General features: G+C 35.9%; 1 protein-coding gene across 10 annotated transcripts in view; it reads left to right on the plus strand.

Annotated features, from left to right (window-relative positions):
- Positions 1–21,711, plus strand: part of PHF20L1 (PHD finger protein 20 like 1) — a 57,886-nt gene that overhangs the window by 19,344 nt on the left and 16,831 nt on the right. For 9 of the 10 annotated variants that reach the window (XM_051609311.1, XM_051609312.1, XM_051609315.1 and 6 more), the window contains 6 exons: positions 3,010–3,092; positions 6,877–7,129; positions 9,130–9,315; positions 9,519–9,725; positions 16,941–16,997; positions 18,318–18,422. In XM_051609311.1, the coding sequence (XP_051465271.1) occupies positions 3,010–3,092; positions 6,877–7,129; positions 9,130–9,315; positions 9,519–9,725; positions 16,941–16,997; positions 18,318–18,422 (891 nt within the window). Of the gene's footprint in view, positions 1–3,009; positions 5,226–6,876; positions 7,130–9,129; positions 9,316–9,518; positions 9,726–16,940; positions 16,998–18,317; positions 18,423–21,711 lie in introns of those variants that run through there. The other variant, XM_051609321.1, reaches the window with a different exon arrangement.

Here is a 21,711-nt window from a genome sequence, read left to right on the forward strand (position 1 = left end):
CTTCTTATTTGGTACCAGGTTTAGTTAACAGGTGTCTGATTTAGCAGCCTCATTTCTACTCTCCTTTGCCCTTAACACCATGAACAGAAGTAGAAAATGATGTACTACAAGAAGTAATGATGTAAGTTTATAGAGCCCTGTTAGTTTTTTTCCCAGTATCAGTTAGTGGAAAAGATACCAAAAACAGCTGAAAAACCTGTAGCTCTAGAAACTGTATTTTTCTGACTTTATGGATAGATACTCCTTTCCTAAGGAGTTTTGTGAGAGTAATAGCAGTGGGATAGGCTGAATGAAGTAATCAGAAAAATCATGTTGCAGACATTGAGTTTTATAATTCTCTAAAAACAATGTCTCTCTCTCTCCAAGAAAACATACACTTCACTAGGAAAGAATATATTACCATTCAATGGAAGTGAATTAATCCTTTAATTAAAAGATGAGATCTGTCATCCTTGGTAGATACTTTGTGTGACTGGTCTCAACTTAATAAACTTTTGCAACTCATAGCATAGTAGGCATATAACAGAGTATTTTGAAAATGTAATTTCTGATGATCAAATTTTCTCTTGCTACGTGCTTATTTCTTATGCTTGAAATACTTATAAATTGTTTGTGTCTCTGGCATGAGGTTTTAGATACAGAGGATGGCTGGGAATCATGCTGGTGTGCCCATCAGAATGGCTACAAAAGAATCATAAAGCATTGTAGCTGTTAGGAAAAATTCATATACCAAATGTCTTATGGCTGTATTGGGGAAATAAAGCAAACAATGTGGTTGTAGGAGGCTGTCTGAAGGGAACTGTTTTCTGGTTTTTAATTCAGCATTCAGTATTTGTTGCTGAACCTTCTCCTTGTCTGCCACAAGGGCCACCACTCTATCTGGTGTTCTTTGCTCACCACTGACCAAAATAAAGTTGCTTTCTTTGCTCGTTTTTCTTCTGCTGCTGCCACCAGGGGGAATTATATTTCCCAAAGGTGAAGGATAGCTCTTACTAAACATGTATTAACGTCTTCTTCCAATTAGTTTTTGCCTCTTTTGGAATGCTTGCTTCCACATTTCATGCTGCACTGTTGATACCTAAAAGAACATAAAACATCAGCAGCAAGCTTACTGAGCAAACACTTGTGGTTCACTCTGCCACGCCATGCTCTTTATTTGTCAAGTGCTGTTACTGACAGAGGATGGTGAACCTATAGTCCTGCTGCTGCAGTAGCCTGTGGAGTTGTTTTGCCTTTCTGCAGATGTGGTTATTGGTTACAAAGATACTTAATGGGGTAGAGAAGAAGGAAATAAGAAGTGTCATACTCTCAAGTCTGACAGAGTCTAGACAGAGTCTAAATGGCTTTATTTTCTGAGCACTGAGCATCTAGTTAGAAACAGAAATCATAGAACGGTTTGGATTGGAAGGCACATCTAGTCCAACTGCCCTGCCATGGACAGGGACATCATCTGCTATATCAGGTTGCTCCAGGTCCTGTCCAGCTTAACCTTGAACGTTGCCAGTGATGGTGCATCCACAGCTTTTCTGAACAACATTGTGACTTGTAGAACCACAAAAGTTGCCTTCTAGATTGTAGCTTGTAGTTTAGTGTCTAAAACTGTACTTAATTACATTTTGAAAATTACTTTATGCTTATCATTGTAGATGTGTTGTTAATATGAACACTGGTAATTTTACAACTTAATTGAAACAAGATAATTTGAGTCACAAAGTTTTATTCAGGACCATGAAACCTAAATCTTTCATGAAGCCTAATGCAGAATAAAAATGTTGCCTGATAATTGTATTTATATTAATGCAACAGGCCTAAGTAAGTTTCTGCTTTTTAGTTAACCTGTTTAGCTGTAAAATCAATCCGTTTGCACCTCTTCTTATGGACATAGTGTTTTTAAATACTTTATTTAAAACATAACTACTTTGCAGTGAACTGAAGCATGACTTAATCTACCATGACGAGTAAATGAAAGAAAACTAGTATTGTGCAATTCAAAAATGTGATAACTCAAGCAAAATACCACAGGGGTTTTTTGTGTGTGTTTGTTTTTCTTTAATGTCCTAAAAGCTTCCTGCGAGCCCAGGCGTTGCTGATTTATAGGTCCTTGGGCACTGGGCACTGTAGATTAATATTGAGCGTATCTAATTTTTTATGGAACACAACAGGAATTTCCTGTGGATCTGTCAGGTCAAGTTATTATGAAGATGTAAACTCTCCACCCCCAATATTGACATTTCCAAGGATTATAATAGTAACTTTTAATCAGATTTGTGTTTTTCAGGTTTTATCTATTCTCCTTTGTCTTCTGGCATTGAAATTTTTCTTTCTCTGCATACTTAGGTAATGAACTGAAGATATTGCTATAGACTTGGCAAAAAAAAAAAAGTTCCTCATTGCCTTTTCTTTTACAGATTTTTTTTTTTAGTAGTGATATTGTATATGAGCTCATGAATGAGGCAACATATTCTGGTGTATTTGCTCTCAGTATGGTCTTGTTATTGAGGTAACTTGAGAGCTCTGCACCTGGGAATATTCATTTGGAAATTAAATCCCTTGTTCTGTATAAGAAAGGTTGGCATGTGTTAGAGTTAAGAAGTAGTAGTGCAAATTCTGATGGGAATTTCTTAAACAACTGGGAAGGAGAGGGAAAGAGGTTTATAAAGAATTTTGATCTCTCAGAATTTAGTGAAATGCCACAGGCTTTATTATAAAGCCCAAACGCTTTAAAAGGATGGTGAGGGATTATTTTAGAACTGATAATTTGATTTTTTTTCTTGTTAGTGGAAGTGCCAAAGAAGTACCTCTTAGGAAAGGGTACCATCATGGGATGATCCTTTCACTTTTTGTTTCTTCTAACTTAAAGTATTCAACTTTGTGTGGAGCTGTTTCAAAGAGAATGATGTTGTAGATATAAGCAATTCATATTTCTTACCTCACTGTTTTGATTTGTCTCCCACAAATTCATGTTGCAACCTGCTTCTAAGTAAAAATCTCTGCAATTTTTCTCCTAAGGTTTATTGGCATCCAAAGCTGTTGTTGCGGATGGTGCTGAAAAAAAGGAAGGCAGCAAAGAAACAGCTCCAGTCCTGGAGCAGGTATGAAATGGTAGAGTTTGATTCTTTTGCAAGGTTCCCACTGGAGTGTGCCATGGAGATGTAGTACCTACAACATTAAGATTTGCCCCTTCAGATATAATAGGGAACTGAAAATTGATCTTATGTTTACATTTCTGGCAGAGCCAGAAGTATGGAATTGAATTGTCTCTAAACACGGTGTTGACTTGAATTTTCAATAATGAGGTTTTGTGTTAGAAAAGTAACAGAAAACAAAGTCTCTGTGCAACAAATGGGAGGAGACCAGTGTCCCAAGGTCCAGTTTTATAGCTGGAACCATGACCAACTTAGGAAGAGGCCCTTACACAAATTTAATTTGTGTTTGAAACAGGGTTTTTGACATCAAATAGAACTTCTTTTAAGAAGTTTCTTTTATATTGTAAGAATTTGGTGTTGTAGGCTTGTATGTGTTTTATGAACTGCTCAATGAGCCATACATTTTGCAAGGGTGTGTATTTTAATAAATACAAAAAAGAAACTTTTAAATAATGTTAAGGGTCTGATTTTTAAACCCGCATATTTGCAGGACCTGAAGGCTGCTGTTTGATCTTTGGCTTATTCCACTGTGCTCAGGCATTGCTTGACTTTGTTGTGCATTGTCTTGCATATTAAAAGGGCTGAATGCCTAAGCATGGTAAAGCAAGCTAAGGATGACCAGTAGTCTTGATTCAGGACATCTTTGTTTTCCAGTTATTTAAATCAGAGCCTTAATGTAGTTTTAATACAGCTTTTTTGTATTCAGTTTCATTCTTTTTCAACAGCAGCATTTGAACAGAATAGCTTTGCTGCCTGCAATTCTTATCAGAGCACTTCTGTTCTTAAGCCCCAGCACACTCTTTGAACAGTCCCTACTCCAAACTTTATTTGATATTTTGGTTGTACTGGTTCCTTAGAGCTGATACATAATTGCATTTCTGTCTCTTTTTTTTTTTTTCTTTTTCCCATTGACACTGCATTGGATGTGAGTCTTGTCAATGGACCATGACTTTGTTTTTAATGCTGTCACCCTAACAACAGAGCCCCTACGGTGTCAGTGCATTGACCAATATTTTGCATAAAGGTTTACAGTGTCTTGACATGACCTTCCATTTCTCAATTTTTTTGCATATTAAAGATGCTATGATTTTCTTGCTACTGTGTGTGATATTTTCAATGTGCAAAAAACTGTGAAATGGCTTACAGCATGTTGTTTTTTGGAGGAATCATTACAATGTAAATCTTACCTTGCAGAATCCCATTATGGTGAATGGGACTTTGTGGTTTACATAGACTGTGTATGCAACAGTATAAACTGCAGTACATATTTACAAAAGACTTTTGTTAATTCTTAGACTTGGTAACTCGGCTGTTTCTGTTTTATTGATTAGATATTTAAAAAAAAAAAAAAAGATGTCTCTGTCATTGTTTACATGTTAATGGTCTGGAAAACCTCATTTTTTGAAAATACTAGTTAAGCTCTTTTAAAGAGGCATCTAAAATCCCAAATTGTCTTGTCCCTTCACTTCTAACTAAAAACAGAAACCTCACAAACATGCAAATTCTGAACTGTGGGGAGGAATATTTTGGAGCTTATAGCTTTTTTCACTAAGTTCCTGCCCAAATTCAAATGGCCGAGTTATAAACCTCCCCAAAAGGTTTTAGCAAAGCTGACATTCCTTAAAGGTTTTGTCTGCTACTGCTATCAAATTGAATGGGTAAAAATATCTTGTAGGGTTTTTTTCAGTAATGTAATGCAGAACATCGTAGAAGTATTCAGGCCAATAGCCGAGAACTGACTTTGTTGATGAAGTTTATTTATATTTATCTATTTTTAGTTTACAGTTGTCTTAAACCCAAAACCTCAGATGATTAGTTGCAGATACAGTAGTTTATCTAACTGTATTAGGGTATGTCATGTTATATTTCATTTTGACCAAGACCTGATTAGATCAATAACATTCATTCATTAAGGTTTTTTAATGTTAATTTGTCCTGTTAAGAGGTTAAGCACCTTATCAAAATATTAATTTAATTTTTTTAATCTTGTTTAAATAACTTTGTAATTTGAAAGTAATGGATGCTGTAGTAATGTCTTTCACATCTGTGAAGATGAACAATAAAATTGTTTATTTACAAGTTACGACTCTAATTACTTTCTGGTAATACCTCTCACAACCAGCATAGGTTTACTCCACAGTTCATGGAATATTTTACTCAAATGAATAAAGTGCACTTAGTATATGTGTAATTGAGTTATTCAAGGTAGAACTGATTCCTGCTGAATGGGGATGTTTTGCACCGGATCTTTACATGGTATTTCCAGCAAGCTATTCATGTAGCATTCAGAGGTGCCCTTTTGCAAACATAGCATCTGCACTTGTGGTTTTTTGTTCTGCTTTTTATTTTTTTCCATTGGAATATTGAAAGTTCCAGTGGAAAATAAACCAGTGTTTTATAACAAAGCACAATAATACCCTCAAATCATCAGAGATGTGATGTGTTTAGTTTGGATGTCATGGTGCACAGATTCTAGAAATATCTTTCAACTTTTAAAATTCTGGTTTTATTAGATGGTAGTATGTTGTGTGATGTAACTGGGACAAGAAAAGGGGCAGGTTTAAGAAATTATGTTCAGATATTGTAGTGTGTCATTACTGGGCAAGCTGTAGCACATGCATAGTTTACTCAGTAAAGGAAGATCTTCCAGTTAAATGCCTAAAATGCTAATGTCTGTCAGTGCATGCAAGTTGTCTAAAAATAATAGTTTAGTGTGTGTGTTAAGAAGGATGAAAACTGATGGCATTGAGAAGCTGCATTATATGTTGATTTTTTTTTTTGGTTCAAAAACTGGTTTAACTCTTTATCTGCTCATTTTCCCCTAACAGTTAGCAATCTATTTAACCCTGTGGTGCTAGAAGTTGTGATTTCTTCATGTGTTTGCACAAACATATGATGTGGTGAAATCCAGACTCCCAGCACTGAAAAGGGTTTTGTGAGAGTGTGTTCAGTATTTGGAAACCTTTTGTTGTTTTCAGACATTCCTTAAAGGAGCATTATCAACTTTTTCAGGTTCTCCCCTAAATATGAAATTAGTCTTAAACTAATCACTTCCTGATGAAGTGGGTTTTTTGGTGGGGTTTTTTTGGCTATTGTTAGGGAAATTACTGTGGAGGGAAAATCTTGGCAACTTTTTTTTGAATTGCAGTCTGCTGAGCAAGGATTGCTTGATTGTAGCAGTGTAAACACCTGTCAGAGTTCAAGGAGTGTCTGGATGATGCTCTTAGTCATATGGTTTAGTTTTGGGTCGTCCTGGAAGGAACAGGGAGTTGGACTCAATGATCCTGATGGATCCCTTCTACCTTCAGATATTCTAAGATTGTAGATCAGTGCATATATTCTGGCTTTTAGCAAGTGTTCTCCAAGTTACACTTTGGGGCAGCACTGACAGTCCTTGTCTACTGAATATGAAGAGACAGAAACTAAAAAGACACTGGTGAATTTTAAAAATGGGGATAGAGAAAAAAATGTTATGTTTTCAGGTTTTTTTCAGGTATTTCAAGTAGAAAGAAATTAAGATATGCTGAATTCTGAAAATAATTGATAGTGCTCCTTTAAAAGAAAGAGTTTAATCTGTTGCATTTTAAATAATTTTTATTTGTACTGAAAGTAATGTTGCCTTAAAATGTGTTTTGAATACTGAAGTTGCTTTTAAAAAGATCAAAATAGATTGCAAGAACTACAGCGAAGAAACTGAAATAAAAGTATCAATTTTTTATTATTTATTCAGGAGATTTCACCTAAACCACAAAGTCAGAAAAAAAATGAAGCTGATATTAGCAGTTCTGCCAACATTCAGAAACCTGCACTGTTATCCTCAACTTTGTCTTCAGGAAAGGCTCGCAGCAAGAAATGCAAACAAGAATCTGGAGATTCTTCTGGGTGTATAAAGCCCCCTAAATCACCACTTTCCCCAGAATTAATACAAGTCGAGGATTTGACGCTGGTCTCTCAGCTTCCTTCTTCTGTGATAAATAAAACTAGTGAGCACAGACATTTTAAGAAAAATATAATTACTTATAAGAGATATGCAGAGCTTTTTTTTTTTTTGGTTGTAAATGGCTATTGCTTTTAAAAATGAAACTGCTTTAAATAAAAGGTCCAAGTGGGAGAATTAGGGGTAGTTCAGTGTTTTAAAAGTCAACTTACATAATAAGGCATATGAGTTATTCTACCAGATATAATATTTTAAAATAATACATTTATATAGATGTTTTTATTTAGCTTTTAATTGTTGGCTTTCCCTCCAGCTTAAATCTCCACATTAATCTTAACAGTGATACTGGAAAAATCAAACCTCTCCTCTGAAAGGGCCTGATTCATGAAAAAAAAAAAAAAAAAAAAAAGACATACACCTTGGTTGTGGACCTTTCAGTCTCTGGGAAATTTTGCCTTCAGCAGGCTGATATGCTGTACCTTTTGGATGTGGCATTCCTCACCTTATGGGATATTTCCTCTAATGTGATGTGAAAGAGAAGATGGGTTCAAGGTCTGTGGTGGGGAAAAATAAAAAAAATCTTTTTTTCTTTGTCTCGGAATGATATCCTTAGGTCTTCAGCTTCTTAATATTGGTTGTCAGAAGAACAAGGAAAGGTTTATGCTGCATCCTTGAATATGCTGTTGTTTGTTAATATTAAAATATTTAAAAAGTTTTTAGCACTGCTTAGAGTCAGGCTGTTTTTTGCCTGAAGAACATTAAATGATGAGGCCAACAGTTAAAATAAATGTGGGCTCCAGTAGGTCAAAAGCTATATTTTTGCTTCAATTTAAGGATAGTGAGTGAGGATGAAAGATACCTGCATCATGTGTTCCCCTTAACCTTGATTTGATATTTTTCCTTAGGAGATAGGGGTTTTTGAAATCTTTTCTCACATATAACTTTGAATGAATGGGAAAGGAAGGGGTGCACATTCAGCCATCTATTTATTCAGAATATATTGGTGTGAATTGTATCTTATCCCCACAAAATATTAGTGATCATCTATTTTGTAATACACCTTCCCTCCCCATCCCTAACATAATGGTAAGTAGTTTCCCTTGAGCATGTTTTGTATTTTGGGTAAAGACTTCTTTGTAGCATGATTTAAAAAAATCACCTAATTTGCAAATAGGTAACTTAATAGATTACACCTTGTTAGTACTTTCTTTTATATTTGACTCCCAAGTCTTTACCACCTTTAATGGAAATATAATTTTGCTGTGTCTTTACTTTTAAACCTGTACATCTTTGTGTGTATCAAAAAACTGCTTCAGAAAAGGAGAAAACAATGATTTACGGTGTAATGACTTCTGTGTTTTTCTAAGGCAAAGTTTGTGACACTGGGTAAAATTGGAGAGGTGTAGTGGAGTATGGTGTTGCTTTTGTTTGTTGTTTTTTTTTTTAATGAATCAGGCCTATATTAACCTATATCAATCCCCCTATTCCTCTTTTTTTTTAAAGCGTGAGGTTCTTGAGGCTTCTTACTGTTCCATGCATTGACAGTGTGCATTTGAAATATAGCTGGGGTATTGATATAAGGTTAGCAGAAGATGGGAGGTAGGATCTAAAATTATCCACTGCTTTTGATTATTTAAGTTGTATGTTACCACCATCTGTGATTTTTTACATCTTTTAACTGTGATAATTTGTTCTGTTGACTGTTAAATCCTGCTGCCCCCTTCCATTATAAGTAGCCTACTCTCACAGGTTATATGGGGGGGTTGCTTATTGTAAATACACTATTTGCCTAAAACAACAGCTTTTGTCTATGGGGAAGCAGATGCCCTAATAATGTATAATTTTCAAAAAGCAGAATCATGTCTTGACCGTAAGTCTTTTTGCTTCTGGTAGTCACAGTTTTTAATGACTTTTATCAATTCTATTGTGATTGCCAGCTTTGCAAATAAGAGCTGTGAAAGCACTTCCAATCTTTAGATCTCAGGTACTGAGGTAAGATTATGATATATCTCTCTGCTTCATGAACATTGAAAGATCTCTTTTTAGGTCCATCACAGACAGTGAATTCCCCTAGATCCTACAAACATAGCCAACGGAGAAGAAGATCCCAGCGTTTAGCCTCTTGCTCCCTGCCTGATGATTCTGTAGAAAAAGTTTCTTCTCCCTCTTCAGTTACTGATGGAAAAGTGTTCTCCATCAGTGGTCAAAACCAACAGTCATCAAAATTGGAGGGTAATGTATCTTCATCTAATAAAGACCTGCCCAAGAGAAATTGAATCATAAAAATTAGACCTTTCATGGTTTTGATCTAGTGGCATATTTTGATTTATTGTAGCTAAAGCTGTATGCTGTTCCTATTTTATGTAACACTGCAATCCAAACTGTTTGTTGGACCTTTGTATCTTTTTTAATATTACATTTTTTCTTTTATGTAGTACCAGATGTTGCTCACATGTCACTTGAGAAGCGTGGACCATGTCTCCCTCTTGATTTAAGCCGTAGTTCGGAAGTTACGGCACCATTATCCACAGAATCCACTTTCCGTAATGAATATCCCAGTAAAGACAAGGAAGATATTCAGATGATTACATATCTGTCTTCCAAAGCAGTAACTGATGGAAGAGTAGCTACAACAGCGTCAGGTAAAGAGATTCAGTCTACAATCAGTTAGGTTTATAGTTTGTAGGGCCAAAATATGTTTATGTTCAGTCACACAGAAAGGGGATCCCTTTTTTTCTGCACACTATCAAACTTGCCACTCTTCCTGGGGTCCACCCACTGTATACTCTTCTTCTTCCACTGGCCTTCAGCTGCATTAGCACTTTCTAACACACTTTAAGGAGGATCTGAGAATGTGAGCTACAAAAAGCAGTATTTATTTAAAAAATACTTTATTGTTAAAACTTGTAAAAATAATTTGTTGTTTACTAACATACTAATACATACTAAATCTGGATGTGCTCATTGATCTTGTTGCTTTAGCTTTAAAACTTAGCAGCATTCTGTGAAGCAGTCAGCATTCCTCTGCCTTTGCTGCTTTTTGCAGTGGAAATTTTGTCATTTGCTTGCTACAAAATGTTACTTGACAATATTTCTGAAAACTCCTCTAAAACTTATATGGACTTGGTTCACCCTTACAATTAATATAGAGCCCAATACTGGGGCTCTGAGCTGCCTCTCGCTTTGTAACAGTTGGCTGGCTACTGTGATTTAAGTGAATCAATTTGATAGAGGCAATTAAGTGATTTGGGGAAGGGTTTACATAGTGGCTTGCAGACCCTCAAAGTGGGTTATTTCCATCCAGTGTATGGAGGTGTCCATATGCTTTTTTCTTTCATAAATGTCTCCTTATGTGGGTGAGTATCATACCATTCTTAATTGGCTTCCAAGAATTTACTCACAAGGCTTTTTCATTTTTTTTAAAAAAGAAAATTGTACAGTAAAATAAGTGGAGGAAAAATCTAATTACTTTGCTGGGTAAGTTTTTGGTGAATGTTGTCGATAGTAAGGGAGGACATGACATTGAAATACCTAATTATGACACTGTAACTTAGTTGTGTTTAGGTGCAGAAAGAGAAACTCCAAACTAACTTTGCATTAAGCTGATAATACAGCTGTAGTGATGGATAAGTCAGGGAAGCATTTGGTTTAGTAGATATGGCCCCTTCTTGGGTGTCTGCCCACACGTGCTCCCAGTGAAAGTGCAGGGTGATCTCTTCATGGACTTTGTAGCATAGCTAGCTAACTTGATGTGACAAAGGCTGAGTAGGATTATTGAATCAAGATTGCATAGATTAAAATAGATTATTATAATTATATTTTCTCTCAAAAAAATAATGAATCTGTTGATCTCTTGAATTAATTTGGCAAAATTAAGAGCTATGAGAATTTCTAACGAGCTGCCACTTAAGCTTTGAAAAATATCACTTAATTTCTCAAGTGAAACCATGTGACAGTCTTCATCTGCCTTTGATACATTGCATAGCAATTGAATAGCAGATTCCTGAAAAAATTACTTCTGTAAAAGTCATTTTATCTCACGTCTTCTGCCACCAAGAGAAGTGTTTTTACGAGGTGTGTATTTGCCCACTCCTAAAACAAGAGTAAAAGAAACAGCTTCCAATTGCCATCTGTTAGTTGTTTATTAAAATTCAGTTACTAGGAATGCTGGCTTTTCTGGTGTTTTTTCAGGACCATTTAATAGGTCCTGGCTAGGTGGGTATTTTGTTGCCCATTTCTTCCAAGGGGCTGGCTTGGACTCTGAGACTCTCAGACTCTGAGACTGGGTTCTAAACCCAGCATCCATCAGTACACTTCCACCTGTTTATTTGTTGAGCTTGGTCTTGGCCACTGCTGTGTCTAATTAAAGATACAATGCATTTCATTTATAGCCACCTTTATTTAAGACTTAAGATTTTTTGAAATGTCCACACACTTAGTGTCAGGGAAACCATCCCCTGACAAAATTAACTGGTATTGCTGCTTGAGTCCAGAATGGGAAGATGGAAGCACTTGCAACCTATGCTGCAGGATAAAGTTTATACTGTATTTAGAGCTTATTGGAGCTTGTTTCAGCCTACATAATTCTAAGAGTTCTAAGCTCTCAAGAAACTGATTTGCCAGCTACCTTTCTGTCTTCTGCATATTTTACTTTCCAGACAGACCTGGTGTTTGTTCCTAATTTTCATGTATTGCAGTTCTCCTCCACGCAATAGAACGGTCTTGAGGTTTCATCTGACTTTTAGTCCAAATATTAGAAGTTTTCGGAAGTATGCAGCCTAGCACCCACTTGAGCAGTATAAGCTTTGTGGGCTGAAGACTAAGCAGGTTGATATCTTTAATTCACAGATCTCAAAGTTTTGGAGCTAACTGCCTCTATCAGTTGTAACTCTCAGACACTGTAACTGAAGTTCCTGTGTCTTTTGGGCTCATCTCAGACTTCTGGTCAGACTTGACTCATCCTTCTCATAGTCTTCTTGTGAGAAAAAGAAAAATATAGCTTTTGAGTTGAGGTTTGAAACCTCTGGGGTTACTTTGCACTGTTGAATAGTTTTTATTGTTCTCTGTTTTAGAAGACATCTTTTTTGCTTATGAAATAGCACAGGTTTCTCAAGTCATGTTACTTAAACACACATAATTACACTGAATTGTTGCATCCTTCAGGAGAATGAATAGAATTACTTTTTATCATAACTTCTATAATGAAGCTTTTTGAAACAATAACGAACTAGTACATAAAGGAGAGTTTCCCAAAGCTTTTCTATCTCCATCCTGTTGATGCTTGAAATTAAGGAAAGTTACTTTGCATTATGCAGGAATATCTGCCTGCCTAAGATTTATTATATCACATTGTTTAGTGTATGCATTGTGACCCTATCCATTACAGTTTGAGAACTCTGATTTAAAATCCATACTATTCTGTAATTTAATCTGAAGGAACACTTTTAAATCTAATGTCCTTTTATGAATTTTATGCTGTTTAGATTTTTATTGACACATTCTGGGGAAAACTAGTGTTTTAGATTTTTACAACACTACAGCATTTATTAAGTGCACTTAAGTTGAACCTGCTGTTTTTGTAATCACTGAAGCAGATAAATGTAGATAGTTTCAGAAATTATGGAGGTAATGGAAGTATTCAGCCTGAACCAACCTATGCATGCTGTTGTGGAGGTCTGCTTGTGATCACCCAATATTTTACACGTGTATTTAAGAATCCTTGCTTTCAGTTGTCAGACTGTTTAAAATGTAGATAACTGGCCTTTTTATCACTTAGCCTTTCATAGATTTCAAATTCACAGTCGGAATACATGCAAAACACTGTAGTTTTCCAGTTGTGACTATATGAAGGTCACATCTTTCTGTAGTTGCAATTTTCTTTAAATTTATGATATTTTTTCTTGGCTTCTGTAACTCTGCTCCATTTGCATCAGTTGAACTGGTGTATATTAAGTAAAGGTAATTTCAGCAAGCAATCTGGGCTTAAAAATTTCAAAGGAAAATATTGTTACATTCACTAATATAACAATATAATATTTATAATACTAATATAGCAATATTATCTTTAGCTGTTGTTTCCTGTTCTAGCTCAGTCTGGATGACTTTGCTACTAGGTTAACTACATGGGAGAAATTTGCACTTAGAATAAAAGGAAAAAACATTGTATAATTCTCCATAATTCTATTGATAACAGTTAACTGCAGCAAGAGCAAGAAGCGACTGATGCGTGACATTTTCAGGAACTGAGATCAGTCACTTAATAAACTCTTGCCAGTGTAATTGGTTACCCTGGTATCTGGAGATATCTGGACTCTGGCAAACTAAAGCACTTGTTACTTGCAAGCTGTTTTATTCCAAACATTTATTGACAGTCAGGTTTACCTTCAATTGAGTATCTGCCATCTTAGTTACTGACCTGAAGTTCCCAGCTGATTCTTGGAGTCGTCAGCTGAAGGCAAGCAAGAGCTTTTCACGTCCTCACCCTTCCTAGAGAGATTGCTTTGTGCAGCATCTGGTATTAATCTGTAATAGGTTTTAAAAGTGCATTTAGATAAAAAATCCTACACACAGTGAATTCAAACACAAAATTAATTATGATAGGACCATTAATTATGCTGGTCATGTTATCGTTTAGGTTGTATATTAATGTGGATTAATGAGATTTCTGTCACTAGGAAAGCTGAAACATCAAAAAACACAGAATTAGAGTATCATGCAGTACAAGTGATTTCACATTGATACAACTTATTTTATTTAGCTGAACTGAAGTAAGCAGTGCCACTGAAAGCCTGTCTGTGCTGCTGTGCTTGCTTGTTCATCCTGTTCTGTGCCTGTGCTTGCACAAGGGTAGCTTCTGTCTCTTCACCATGCCAGACCAGGAGAGGTAGCACTGGAAATGTGTCATAAAGCAGACTGAGAATTGCTGTGGTTTGCATTTGTTTTTAATCAGAGATCAGTCTTCTAGTGGTAAAAGTGATTTTAGACAGTGACATAGTTGGTAGTTTATCAAGTCTCCTCCTTAAGCATCTTTCTCCTGAGTGTTAATTGCAAACCTCCCACACTTCACTGTGTGGGAGGTGGCTGACTAGACTCCTCAACAGGAATAAAATTGCAATTAAAAGTAGCATTTTAAAAAAGGGTATGGTAGTGTTTCAAGAAATGAATTTTTTTTTATAAACTTGTATTTTTCTTGTGGTGTTTGTTACTTGCCCTTCAGATTATGATTGTCTACTTTGTCTAATTTTGGGTTACTTGTTAAGCATAGTGATTATACTGTTGAAAATTAGTTTTTGCAAGCCTTAACACCTAGAATGAATTTTTATTAACAAAAGTAAAAGCCAAGAATTAACATTGCAGTGTATGCAGGCATAATAGTAATTTCTCTCTTCAGGCTACTATAGAATGGCAGTCTGCAGAGCTCTGTCATTTGTTGGATATTTGTATGACTGTGGCAGATTTCTGCCCATCTTAAATGTTCCCTCATTTATTTGCTAACTGATTTCTGTGTCAGCTGTGCTTGTCTAAAAAATTACTGAGATATTGAAGTTAGTGTTGTGGCTATCAATATCAGAGCATATTTGCATATCTGAGGTCAAGAATCATTCTGAATAATGAAGTTTGAATACAAATTCATCTAATACTGAGACTAAATGTCTCTTGAGATTGTTTGGATGGAGTGTTCTCACATCTTTTCATCAAAATGGCAGTGACCTAAACAAAGTCTGTGCGTTTGGGGGGTACTTTTGTGCTCTTTTTTAGAAACTAGACAAGATGTTGATAGCATGATGATGTGCAGAAGCATCATTTGTTTTCTTTTACTGAGGTGCTAAAATACACTCATTGCTCTACAGATGGCAAAGCAGTTCAGTCCTGTAACACAGACAAATGTTAGTTAGGAAACCCAAAAAGGAGTAATTTGGATATTGTTTTGTGTTGATAAGTATCTCGGAAGAATAATCCACTTGAAATACAGACAAAATCAAAAGCCTGAATAGCAAACTAATCTTGGAAGGATTATGGTCTTAGGTGAGATGATTGAGGTAGTGGACATGCTCAGGTAGCCTCAGCCATGGTCATGCAGCTTCTGTCTTGTATTAGAAGCCAGGATGCAGAACGGAGCAAGTGCTGCTGGCTAGATGGCACCCTATGGGGATGTCTTGCATCTTGCAGCTGAGAACATCTGGCTTTCAGAAGTGTAGTGTGGTGTGGCAGGTGATGCACTCCCTGCTGTTGCTGTCCTCGCAGCTTTCTCACTCTCTGGCATGTGACTTTTTTTTTCCTGAGAAGTCTGCCTAAGAGCTGAAGTAAGTTCCACCTAACATGTATGTTTTGTCGTAGTAGGAATTGAATCAGTCTTGACCACCAGCAAAATTTTTTCAGGACTTGTTTTGTTATTGTTGTTCAGCGTTTTAACAACCTGCAAGTGTTTCTTACGTGCTGATCCCTTTGTTGGGCTCACATGTTAAAAGACACAGGTGACTGGTGCCTCCAAGTGTTCAGAGCTGGCATTGAAAAACCTGAACCACGTAAGATTTTCCTGAGGTGCATTTTTGTACTGTATGTCCTTGACATGGCCCTGAAATGTCCTCAGTGGTCTGATGAAGACTAGGCTTTCCTAATTACATTTAAATGAAACAGCTTTCACAATACTGATGAACACAGTAATAGAGAGTTTTTAATTGTGTCAGTTATGTTCTTTATAAATAACTTTTGTTCTGGTTTGATTACTTGAAAATTCTGTTGTCCTATTTGATTATAAATATTAGCAATGTAAATTATAATTTGAGGGGTTTAGCCCTATTATTTCCTAGTTTACATCAGATAAAGATTAAAAAAGATCCAAGTGTTTCACTGAATAAACGCTTCTGACTAGTGCGAGGTGAAATTGTCAGCATATGGTGCTAAATTCTAACAAATTATCACAGTATTTTACATATAATTCAGATGTGAATTAAATACACACATGAAAGACAGCAAATTATTTAGAGATTATTAAAATCAGTGAAAAATGCAGTAAGTAGAAGTGTAAATTTTATACATAACAAGAAAAATGTTGCACTAGAGCTTAGTTTGTGTTCAAATAATGAAACATTAACTTAAATATTGACAATGTCAGCACGTTTAACCCTTACTGTTGAAGTGGGTATCTATTACAGTGAAATAAAAATGAAACAAAAAAGCTTAAAATTAAAAGTAGCATCACTTTAAACAGAACAATAGTTCAAAAGTGAGGGCAAATTCCAAAGCCAACAAAGAAGCTTTATGTGGCATATATTGTCTTGTATGTAAGACCAAGACCTAGGCATTCATGTGCAGTAATTACATGTTAAGTGTGATGTTCTTTTTACCAATACTTGACATTTCAGTGGTCTGACCCAGCCAGTGATCTGGCTGCAATCCTTATAGAATGCCTAGTAAATCTGTCTTCGTGTTTTCAGCACCCTCGTCCCATGTACATGCCTTGCATCTGGAAATGCCTTTAACCATTTAAGTCTAAAGTTACCCAAAGAGAATAGTAAAAAAAAGAGGTCTTCCACATCATTGAGCTCTGAAGGGACAGAGACACAGTGCTCTGTGCCCATAAAGGAGAAATATTTTGAGAGTCCGAAGGAGAAAATATTAAAGAACGTGATTGAGAAGGACAAGCATTCAGACATTGGTAAACTACAAAACTTTTTGTTTCCAGTGCTTTAGACAATAAAAATAATTGTAAAGTGACATTAAAAATAATGCTATTGTTTGTATCTTTCTTCTTATTATGTGCCATTAGGACTCTTTACGGTCTAATGACTTTTAAAAGAAAGTGGGTCATCAGCCAGACGTTGCATTTATGTCATATATTCTTTTGTAATTTGCAGGTGCAGTGAGAATGGAAAGAAAAGGAAAACTGGAAGAGAGAAGTTCTTCAACATACGGTATGTAGAGAGCAATAATATTTTTAAGGGAAAAAGGAAAAAATCTCTTAATGATGTCTCTGAAGAGCAAAAGTAAAAGCATAAGATGTTTCCTGGGCCTAGCTGCAATGCTTTTGTTTGTTTAGGTCTTAAAAATTGTTTATATATTTCTATATGACAAGTTTCTAGTGGAATAATAATTTTATAAGAGAAATGAAAGTGCCCATAGCCAGGATTCAAAAGAATCCATAAGTACCTATGAGAGGCCTGAAAAACAAGGTGGTGTTTTTTGGTTTTTGTTTGTTTTTCCTTCAGCTGAATTAGTGATACTGCCTTTCTTTCCTTCCACTGACTGATTCTGGGAGGAGGGGGGTGGGCAGGAGAATACAGCTAAGTGTTACTAGCAAAACATTTGGCAATTCTTCAAAGAAAACATTAATTAAGAGGGCTTTGGATTTATTCTGTGTTGAAAAAAAAGTAATTAAAGTTATTAGAGATGAATTAGAATTCATAAGTGATTCTGCCTTGTTTTTCCAGGAGGTAGAAGTTCTGGTTTTATATTCCCCAAGGAGATAATAAGACTCCAATTTGTGTGCAGGAAATACTCTGTAAATACTGACTTTAAGAATTTATTTTCTGTAACAAGTCAATTTCCTTATTATTTTTATCACTGCTGATTGCTTAGAAAATTATTATGGAGTGACAATATTGTGGGATGTGTTTTGTCTGTGGAGAATTAAGAGGATGAACAGAATTTTTCCGAAACAAGGTACTTGTCCTGATGCTTATAGCCACAGTGCTTAGAAGTGAACTGCAGTGTAAAAAATGTATCATAAACTTTAGTCAGGATCATTTTTTGTGAGGATGTTGCTGTGCAGTGAAAAGTGCTGACAGCATCAGGAGTTCTGTGATACTGAAATTTTCTGTAGGCTTAATGTATGTGTTTTAAGATTATGTTATCTTCTTAGTTTGGAATTTTGCAGTTTTGAAAGCTCTTTCTCTTTCCCAAACCTTTTTGTTATAAGCTGTAAGAAGAATAGAAGTTACCAGCTATTTAATGTTAGTTGTTTTGTGTGCTTTGCTTTATCTTTTTCTGCTATGATTTCTCATTTGAAAGTCCTTAAAATGGTAAAATGTTATTTTTTTGAGAGAGATTCCTTTGAACCATTGTACCAGCAATTAATGAGACATGCCCAAGATATCAAGTAAATTAACAGAATTATTTTGATATGTCTAGGCCAGTGGAATACTTAATTTTGAATAACATGTTTAGGTTAAGCCAAATGAAGCAAGAAATTTGGACTGGTACTGCTGTTTTAAAATGTTTAATTTTTATTCCAGGTAAAAAGAAAGAAAAGGAAAAGGAGAAAAAAGAGAAAAAGGAGAAAGATCATAAATCAAAACAGAAAAAGAAGAAGAAAAAAAAGAAGAAATCTAAGCAGCATGGTAAGTTCAATTTGCATTTTTTGTATGTAAGCAAAATCACTCTATTTCTGGCATTAGATACTAAAACTTGTTTCCAAACAATACAAAAGTCAAATTTTAGAAATTTCAAATAATGTTTTAGCCTTAACTGTTGAAAGGATACTTAGTTTGTGACCTCATTTTTGTATTTCTAGCCTGTCTCTATGTGATACACAGATATTTCACAGATGATATTTGTTCCTTCAAAAGATACACTTGCTCTTCTCTTCAGATTCTTAATTTGAAGCTTTGTATACACATCCTACTTACTGTCCTTGGGCATTCAAGTTATTCTAGTACCCTAGTGCTAAATTTCAGTGGTTTACTGTGTAAAATGCAATCCCTCCTAAACAATTAATTCTTAACAGCCAAGGTTGGTGTCCCTGTTGCAATAACCTTGCCATTGTCTTGACAAATGGTGATTCTGTTTGTCTTATCTCACTTCCCTATTATGATTCTTTACCATATCACTCATCTTTTTCTTCTCTTTGTTGTTTCCATTCCCTAGATGGACAAAAATATTTTGTTTTTTAGATATGATGCTCTCGGAAGCTTGGGCTTTTTTAACAAAAAAAAACCCCACCCTTTCCTCCTTGTTTGAGAAGTACTCCTGTAAGAGTGGGGTTAATATTTTAGTGCCATCCGTTCTGTAATTCCTTGGTGTGATTTCTGTGGAAAAAAAACACAACAATGTTTGGATTCTGTTCTTTTAATAAAAAGATAACTAACCTGCTGACCGGTATATTTTCAGTTTCTTAAGAACATTGGAAACAAACCTATGCATTAAATGGAATTTCTGGCCACAGACTTTTAAAGATGCCTTGTGATTCTTTAGAGTGTTTATTGATTTGTCTGTCCAAAATTTGTGTTTTACATTAAAAAGCTCCTTAATTCAATATGAACTGCAATAATCTAGCTTTGATATACTTCACCATCTTTATATAGGAGTGATAAATTGTAAGCTGTAAGCTGTGAACTTCATAGAATCATGGAATGGTTAAGGTTGGAAGGGACCTTATAGATCATCAGGTTCCAACCTCCGTGCCATGAGCAGGACACCTCACACTAGACCAGGCTGCACAAAGCCTCATCCAGCCTGGCCTTGAACACTTCCAGGGAGGGGACATCCACAACTTCCCTGGGAAACTTATTCCAGTGCCTTACTACCCTCATGGTGAAGAATTTATTCCTGGTGTCTAACCTAGATCTGTCCACTTTCAGTTTAAAACCATTACCCCTTGTCCTATCACTGCATTCTCTAGTGAAAAGTCACTTACCAGGTTTCCTGTAGCCCCTTCAGGTACTGGAAAGTGCTACAAGGTCTCTTTGGAGCCTTCTCTTCTCTAGGCTGAACAGCCCCAACTCTGTCAGCCTGTCTGCATAGCAGAGGTGCTCCAGGCCTTTGATCATCTTTGTGGCCCTTCTCTTTACCCTCTCCAACAGCTCCATGTTTTTCCTGTGCTGAGGGCTCCAGAGCTGTACCCAGAACTTCAGTCTCACCAGAGCAGAGGGGCAGAATCCCCACCCTCACCCTGCTGGCCACACTTCTTTTGATGCAACTTCAATTGCTTACTTTACCTTAAAATTATTGGGAGTGTTTCGCTTGTACTAGGAAAGTATTTGAGTATTAGCAAGAAGATACTGATAAATGCTAGGTATGCAAGAGCCAAAGAGAAGAAAAACCTCCAAACCCTAAGCAGTCTGCATTGGATGAAGCAGATTCTAAGCTCCTTAATTTGTGATTATTAAAACATGGCATAATGAGTTAATATTTTCCATGGGTTCCATTTTTAGGAAGATATTTAAAAGTAATGTGCTAATACCTTGTGTACACCAATATCCCCAGCATCACTTTCTAAACAGTTTGATAAGAATAAGAAAAATGCTTTATTGCTCTTCTATCATTGGAGTATTTGACAGACCCTGTGTTTGTGTAAAAACGTTTGAAAAAGAACTTGCATAAACATAAGCAAAATGTTGACAGATCATCTTTTGAGCAGAACTATTTGAATAGGTAAAAAGTAAAGCTACAAATTTTATATGCATTCAAGTGTATTTTGTAATGGGGAAATGTTTAGATGGTGTTTCCCAAAGCCTTTCTTTTAATGTATTTTCAAAGAAAATGGTAAATAGAGAAGTTATCTTTGGTGCTGAGTCCTGGAATTTAGGTGAATCATCAGAAATGGCTGATGTAGTGCACAATGTAGGAGGTTTAGGAATAGTTAGTCAAACTGGTGGTTCTCATCTGAGCATGTGATACTTTACTGTTTCACAAAGTACTGTGCTTGAGGTCAGAAGGTCTAAAGCCTCACACTACCTGGGGTGGACCTGGTTCTCTGGCTCTGTGCAGTCCTGACATGAAATGGATTCTACAAACTCTGTTCATCCAAGTTGATTAAAATACAGGACTACTTGCAAATTTAGATCAGAGACAGGTCCTTCTGCCCAGTTCTTTGGTTTTATCTTGTTGAGCCTGTAAGGTGGCTTGTAGCAATGTTTCTTATTTGGGTCTTCTTTTTATACCTTTTGTCTTCTTGCCAAATTGTCTTGAAACTTAGAAGCTTGGCAGAGCTACCATGATTAGGTTCCAGCTTCTAGGGACAATATCCAGTGCCTGAAAATATTAGGAGAAAACTAGATATGTCCCAGTGCCTTAAAAAATAAAGAAATTAGATCGACATGCAGAAACAGTATGAATAAAACTTGAGCATTTTAGTATTTGCAAATTCATATTGTGAAAATCTGTTTCTAGAAATCCAGAGGTATTCTCCTTGGAAGCTTTGGGGTTTCTGTTTTGGCTTTGCCTTTTTAATTTTTTATATTTTTTTTTTTTTACTTAAAAAGAAGCATGCTTTGGCAGATTCTGACTTAAATCTGACCCTGAAAAAGCTAATTGAAAAAAAGATCTGTCAAAATAAGCAATCTTCTCTTTTTCCAGGGCTAGCTCACTCTACTTTCAGGGCATAGGTAGAAATAAAAGGGTGCAAAGTGTGCTCCGTTCCTTTGGAGTCAAATTGTAGCATCTTGGGGAAGAAGAGGGAGTGGGCACGTTGTGCACTCCAGATAAGTATCGTGCAAAGCTTTAAAGCAAACTAACCAAAATACCAACCAAAGCTCTTTAATTTATTCCCAATCTTGGGGTGATTGACTGTTCATATAAAACCCCTATAACACAAGGCAGGTAATTTCTGTTATTTATACTGTTAAGTGAGGTTGATAGCAGTACAAATGAAGTAATCAACTCAACTACTGACAGTGAATATACATGGGA

This window comes from Apus apus, chromosome 2 (assembly GCF_020740795.1).
Source record: "Apus apus isolate bApuApu2 chromosome 2, bApuApu2.pri.cur, whole genome shotgun sequence".
NCBI lineage: Eukaryota > Metazoa > Chordata > Aves > Apodiformes > Apodidae > Apus > Apus apus.